This window comes from Harpia harpyja, chromosome 3 (assembly GCF_026419915.1).
Source record: "Harpia harpyja isolate bHarHar1 chromosome 3, bHarHar1 primary haplotype, whole genome shotgun sequence".
NCBI lineage: Eukaryota > Metazoa > Chordata > Aves > Accipitriformes > Accipitridae > Harpia > Harpia harpyja.
The window spans coordinates 22,860,068-22,867,226 of NC_068942.1; the positions used below are offsets into that span (position 1 = coordinate 22,860,068).

Here is a 7,159-nt window from a genome sequence, read left to right on the forward strand (position 1 = left end):
TATACAGTATATGACACGTTATTTTTCCCGCTCCGCAGTTAACCGAAGTTGTACTCCACAGGCAGATGATTCCCGGGAAGGCACTGACTCGTTCGTGCTCTTCGGGATTTCTTTACCCCCCCCCCCGCGCCGGCGAGGAGGGAGGCAGGGGGGGAGGAGGAGGAGGAAGGGGGGGACACGGGCGGGCACGTCGCGGTGCCCCTGCGCTGCCGCAGGCGGCTTTGAAAATCTCGGTCGGGAGCTGAGCAGCTCAAACCACACGCTCCGGGATCCTCGGCATCTGCTCCGAGCGGGGGCCCTTGCCAAATTCCGGCGCTCTGGTATGAAGTTTGGCTGTGCCTGGGATGACCGGGAATGTCGGGGGAGGAGGGAGGAGAAGGTGGTAAAAAAGGGCAGGAAAAAAAAAAAAAAAAATGGGGAATAGCTGTATGCCTTCGGGCGCGCATCTTGGCAGGGCAGGAGCCGGGGGGGGGTTACACTTGTTGCCTCCTCCCTCGGCGAGCGGCCGAAACCGCGGGTGGGGGGGTGGGGGGGTGGTGAGGCTGCGCTGCGCAGGTTTTCCAGCGGGGCCGCGCGTGGGGCGGGGCGGCCGCGGTGTGCCGCGCTGGGCGCTCCGCCGGCGCGGAGGGGCGGGCCGTGCCGTGCCGTGCCGTGCCGTGCCGTGCCGTGCCGTGCCGTGGCGTGGAGCGGCGGCGGGGAGCCGGCGGGGCGGCCCGTGGGTGCGCGGGGCGTGGGCGTGCCGGGGGCACCTCCGAGGCCGGCCATGCAGATGGAGGGGGCGGGACGCGGGCGCCGTGACTCGGAGCCCCGGAAGAGCGGAGAAACCCCGTATAAAAACTACTGGGGACCTTTCCCGGGCAGAACTACGAAAGCTCCGGAGACGGCGGCAGCCCGCGGCGGCAGCGAGCGGGGCGGCGGGCGGCGGGCGGCGCGGGGCGGCCTCTGCCCCGGCGGGGGCGCGGAGAGCGGCGGCTCGGCGGCTCGGGCGCCTTCCCCTGCCCTGCAGCACCGCCCGGCGCCGGGGGGCTTTTTTTCTCCGCCCCCGGCCCGTCTTGGGGTTTTTTTTTTAATTTGCTCAGTAGGTGTGTGTCCGTCCGTCCGCGTGTCCCGTGTCCCGGCTCCCCCCCCACCCCCCCCACCCCCGGCCTTTCCCGCTGGAAGGGGCGGTGGGCGCCGTCCCGGCGGCGGTGCGGGAGCGGAGCTCCGGCGCCGGCTGCGCGCCGCTGCTGACCGCTCGTTTTTCCTCCTCTTTTGCCAGGCGCGGAGGGAGAGGGGCCCCGGGGGGGCAGCGAGTAGCCGGAGCGGTGCCATCCAGCCCGGGGGAGGCGGCGGCCGCGCACCATGGCAGACGATGAGAAGGCCGGCGGGAGTTCCGCGGGCGGCTGCGAGAGCGCCCACTGCAACGTGCTGAGCTGGGAGCAAGTGCAGCGGCTGGACCGCATCCTCAGCGAGACCATCCCCATCCACGGCCGCGGCAACTTCCCCACGCTGGCCATGCAGCCCCGCCAGATCGTCAAGGTGGTGCGGAGCCGGCTGGAGGAGAAGGGCATCGGCCTGCGGGACGTGCGGCTCAACGGCTCGGCCGCCAGCCACGTCCTCCACCAGGACAGCGGCCTGGGCTACAAGGACTTGGACCTCATCTTCTGCGCCGACCTCAAAGGGGAAGCCGAGTTTCAGACTGTGAAGGATGTGGTCTTGGACTGCCTCTTGGATTTCTTACCCGAGGGGGTGAACAAGGAGAAGATCACGCCGCTCACCCTCAAGGTAACCCTGCCCTGCGCCCAGGCGCCCGGAGCGGGCAGGTGTGCGCGCCAGCCTGCGGGGAACGGGGCACCCCCCCACCCCAAACACCCCCACCCCCGAGACCCCCAGGGACCGTGCGTGGGTTTTTTTTTCACCCCACGCTTCAAACCGAGGAGGGGTTTGCAGTGAAGCGTCCTGGCTGGGGCTCCTCAGGATTAATTAGGCTTTCCTCCCTTCTCGCTTCATTTGCCGGGAGCGTTGATTTACCTGGGGTGCGCGGGTGGGGGTGTGGGTGCGAGGGTGTACGTGTGTGCGAGGCGCTGCAAATCTCCCAGCTCGGCTCGGCGGCAGCTTGGGGGGGGGTTGCCGGACCCGGTTCCCGGGGTGCCCCGGGGGGAGCTTAGGTGGCTTTAATATCTGCAAGAAGGCAACACGGTCTGCAAGGCACGCTTTCTTGGGTGCTAAATGCCCCGGCAGAGAGGAGTATTCCCTCCTCTAGGAGACAGCTCCCTCGAGTTAGTGAGGCTGAATGCCAAATGCTTTTGAGATTGTTTTGCAGGGATTTTTTTGGCGTATGGGGCAGATTTGTGGAACCTGCACTGAAAGAGCAGGATTGAGGGGAGTGAACACTGGCTGAGTTTTTTTGTGGGGAGGGGAGAGAGAAGTGGAAACCGATAAAAAAAAGATTTCTTCTCCGGCTGTAGCGGTGACCTTTTGTGGGGGGGGTGCAGGGATATTTGGCATGTGTGCCATGGGCTTCATGTGTAGATGTATTTAGAAGTGATTGAAAGAAACAGCGTTGCCATATGCTCCCCTCGCACGACACAGTCCCGGCAGAACACCCTCCCGTATCATCCCCTTGCAATGACAGCACTCCGAGCTCTCACGTTCAGCATTTCTTCTCTGGTTTGTATCTGCAGGCTCCGTGAAATCTTTTACGAAACGCAAGGATGGGGTGGAGGGGCGGGGGGATGCAAACAAATGCAGCGGGGGGGGAAATTTCTTGCATCTGTGTCTTCATTTGCTCATTTTGTCTTTCCAATTATAGGAGGCTTATGTGCAGAAAATGGTGAAAGTCTGCAATGATTCAGACCGATGGAGTCTCATCTCCCTGTCCAACAACAGTGGCAAAAATGTGGAGCTGAAATTTGTGGACTCTCTGAGGCGGCAGTTTGAATTCAGTGTCGATTCCTTTCAAATCAAGCTGGACTCCCTGCTGCTTTTTTATGAATGCTCAGAGAATCCGATGACTGAAACTTTTCACCCGACTATCATTGGCGAGAGCGTCTATGGGGATTTCCAGGAAGCCTTTGATCACCTCTGCAACAAGATAATCGCCACCAGAAACCCAGAGGAAATCAGAGGAGGTGGTCTTCTGAAGTACTGCAACCTTTTGGTAAGGGGCTTTAGGGCTGCCTCCGAATCCGAGATTAAGTCCCTGCAGAGATACATGTGTTCGAGGTTTTTCATTGACTTCTCAGACATTGGAGAACAGCAGAGAAAGCTGGAGTCCTACTTGCAGAACCACTTTGTGGGATTAGAGGACCGCAAGTATGACTATCTCATGACCCTTCACGGTGTGGTGAATGAGAGCACAGTGTGCCTGATGGGACATGAGAGGAGACAGACTCTGAATCTGATCACCATGCTGGCCATCCGGGTCCTGGCCGAGCAAAATATCATCCCCAATGTGGCCAATGTCACCTGCTATTACCAGCCAGCCCCATACGTAGCAGATGCCAACTTCAGCAATTACTATATTGCCCAGGTTCAGACGGTGTTCCCTTGCCAGCAGCACACATACTCTACTTGGCTGCCCTGTAATTAAGGACCGAAATTAGTAGACCCGGTGGGGAGAGCGTTTTCTAAGACGTAGGAAGGGGTGATGCGTCCCTTTGAAATGGGGTGTTTTGTGCAATGATGATCTGCTCTAGTTTGCAAGCTTGGGAAAAGCTTGTGGTTCTTCTAATAAATAACAGGAGCACGATCGAGAAAGAACCCCAAATAATTGGATCCTACCCCAGAGCACAAGAGGCCTGTCATTAAAAGCAACCAGCTTCCCCTGAAATAAGCGAGGGAGGAATGCTTGATGACAATATGGGTTGGCAATGTCTGCTCCCATAGCTTTGGCATAGAGAAGGTGGGAAAGCCTTATTTTCTTTTATTTTTATTCTTACTCTAGAATGGGATCTGCAAAAGGGAGAATACGAAAGAAACAAAACAAAACAAAAAAAAACAACAAAAAGAAAAAAATCACAAAAAACAATTCTATATATATTCAGGAATTAAAAGTTAGAGGCATAAAGCAGAGATAAGCTGAATAAAAATGTATATTGGAATTACTGCATTTGGGGCTTGCAGCAAGTGCCGTCTATGGATTGACCGCGTAGAATGTATAGCTCGCTTGACTAGAATGCTTTACCAGAAACAGCTTGCTCCAAATGAACAGTAGTGGATTGGTACAGTTATAAAAACAGAAACACGTATGATGACAAAGTCCATTATTTCCAGCTGTGTGCGTGCCTCACATTTTAAAAATGTGAGAATGCAGGAAAACCAGCTGTGGCAAACAGAATATACTCAAGGACCAAAGATTTCACAAATAAGTTATCCGAGCAAAGAAGATACAGTAGAGTATATATATATATATATATAAAAGAAAAGAAAGATGTTGCTATATTTGTACACACCAACAGTAATCAAAAGTGCCTGATGCCTTCATAAAATTTGAAGTGAGAAAAAAATATAGTTTTGTGGTTTAACCATGCATTTTGTTTTATCAGGGACACAAGGATTAAAAAAAACAAAAACAAACCCATAAGCTTGTGAATAAGTGGTGGAGGAAATGCCCTATTTTTTTTCTTGGCAAATACCTGTATAGAGTTAATGTTGATGTCGGTGTGCTATTATCCTAGGTACGTGTGTGTATGTGTGTATATATGTTTGTGTGTGTATATATGTACATGTTATAGGTGTATATCTATATATATACACACACAATATATATTAATTTGGTCTAGGAAAATGTAGCAATTAAGGAATGTTTAAATAAAGTACTCTGTGTTTTCCAGTTTGCAACAGGATGTCATAGGACAATGGGCACCTTGCAGTGAATTTTTAACCCACACTTGAGAAATTTGGAGTAAATGAACGAGTCAGGATTAAGGTGGGATTCAGATAATGTCTTTGGTTGCAAGAACAAGGATTACAGTAATTCAGTGGGTTGCTTGTGAGCCATAATAATTCCACAGATGGAGAAACATATGACTAGCTGATTTTTTTTTTAACTATTTTGTACTGTAATGCCATTTTGACATTTAACCCACTAACGTTGTGACTGCATACCTCCATGATGTGTAATTCAGTGGAACGTGGATCAAAGATAGGTTTATTTAAACCCCCTGACAGCTAAAGAATATTGTATTAGTTGGTGATTTGAACACTAATTGTTAATATTTAAAGGAGTATTTTTAATAGAATGCATTATGCATTCCAGGACCACTAGAATTTAGCAAATGTGAAATGAACCCTTTTTAAGAGTGTTGCACGATTGCTTAAAATTATATTTTATATATATATATTATATATATATATTTTTATGCAAATATTAAACATCTTTGATCTGGTTGTCACACTGCATTTACAATTTCAGTACTGTACTTTATTTAAATGGAATCACTTTACATTGGAACAATAACTATTCACTTTCATTTCCTCTCCCAAAAGACCGGCAGGGGGAAAAGAAATCAACCTCCACCGTTGTTTTCACTCAGTGCCATCTCTGAAGGTGTTAAATTCTTTGTTGGGCTTTGAAAACCTGATGACTAAGTGACACTTGACTCTAATATTTTGCTTTTTCTTACTGAGGAAACAAGAAGGAAAAAAAAAAAAAAAAAGAAAAGGGAATTCAGGCTTTTTGAACGAAAACTGGCTGTGCCCTGCCTGGTTGCGGGCAGGGTCTGCCGTCGGAGGAGGCAGGGGCAGGGGAGAGGATTTGTGTCCCGGCAGCGTGTTTTCCCTGCGGAGCGAGTAAGGTACATCTATTTTTGTCGCGCTTTGTACTTTTCACTCTGGAGGCAATTTAATAGGAACCCGATTTGTTTACCGAAGCACCTTCCCCGGCAGTCCTTCGGGAAGCGTCAAAGCTGGTTCGTTGCCATTCCCGGCACTGGCTGGCCAACCTGGTCCCCACCTTCCCTCCCTCTGGCGCTGGCTGCTGTCCCCCGCCGTGGGGTGCGGGCTGGGTGCTCCCGGCCCGTTATTTCCCCTCGCCTCCAGCTCCTGGAAGGGTTTGCTAGCGGAAGCTACGGGGAGGGCTGGGGAAATGGGATCAGCTGGTAATGTGGTATGTCTTCTCTCGCCACAACTATTCGCAGCAAATAAATGAGTCATCCGCTCTTTAAAAGGGTTTGAGAATCTATAGCTGTGCCACAACCACAGAACGCTGATAGGACGTGACACGATGTATTTTTTCCTTTGAAGGACCCTTTTTTTCCATTGCTCGAAAGAAAGTTTTGATTTTCTTCCTCTCAGCTCAAATTGTATTGTGGTTTTTTTTTTTATGATTGACAGCAGCTAGTTACCTTATAGTGCATGCAGCAGGGCTCTGAGCTAAACTGCACCTTTCAGCGTTTGCATTTTAATACATATATAATATGTTTTTATATATATTATATAGGTATTCCGGATCTGTTTTGCATATGTTAATGACCAAGTGGTGGAACTGGTGGAGCTTTGTTTTATTTGTGACTGGTAGCTTAAAAGGTGCCTGGTGTTAGAGGTGGGAAGAAGGCATGAGTTCAGGCCAAGAGTAAAATAAGAACCCCTTTTCAAAGCTGGTTTATTTCTGCGGTTTGCACACCTTCCCCTCCATAAAGTCTGACTTTTTTTTTAACTGGTTTTTCCCCTCCTTTTCAGCACACTGGTACTTTTAAAGTTAACGACTGCGTTCTTGCTTTGTGGACTTCGTTTTTCCCATCCAATCAGATGTAAGGTTAGAAATTGTGCTACAAGAGACAGTGCCCCTTTTAAAGAGCTGAACTGATTAAAAACAGTGACCTGATTACAGTAAAACTGTTTGTGCTGCAGCCGAATTTACTGCTAACCAACAGGGCACTAAACTTGGTTAAATGTAGCGATCATGAAACAACCCAGAGCTTTGAAATGGGATTTTTTTTTTTCCTTAGATGTAGCTGTCCTCCCAAATGCAAGAACATTTCTTCTAAAAATAGAAGGGGGCAATTAGAAGACCAAAAAGATGGTATTTTTCTAGTTTCTCTTATTGCACTTAACCTTTTTTCTTTATTTTGCACAAAGGCCTTCACACAAATCTTCTAAACACCTCTTACTAAATGCTTGGTTTGCATCGTGTCGGAAGCTCCCACCAGTTTTAAAAAAAGCTTTTTTTTTTTTTATT

General features: G+C 50.1%; 1 protein-coding gene across 2 annotated transcripts; it reads left to right on the plus strand.

Moving 5' to 3' along the window:
- The first annotated feature begins 248 nt into the window (after positions 1 to 248).
- TENT5A (terminal nucleotidyltransferase 5A) lies at positions 249 to 5,649 on the plus strand. Of its 2 annotated transcripts, none has more exons than XM_052781650.1 (3): positions 249 to 320; positions 1,259 to 1,764; positions 2,792 to 5,649. In XM_052781650.1, exons 2-3 carry the CDS (start codon positions 1,342 to 1,344, stop codon positions 3,569 to 3,571), a joined length of 1,203 nt encoding a protein of 400 aa, XP_052637610.1. In that variant the 5' UTR covers positions 249 to 320; positions 1,259 to 1,341; the 3' UTR covers positions 3,572 to 5,649. The 2 variants fall into 2 exon arrangements, with proteins under 2 accessions (XP_052637610.1, XP_052637608.1); XM_052781648.1 differs by lacking the exon at positions 249 to 320 and adding an exon at positions 746 to 1,082.
- The last annotated feature ends 1,510 nt before the right edge of the window (positions 5,650 to 7,159 follow it).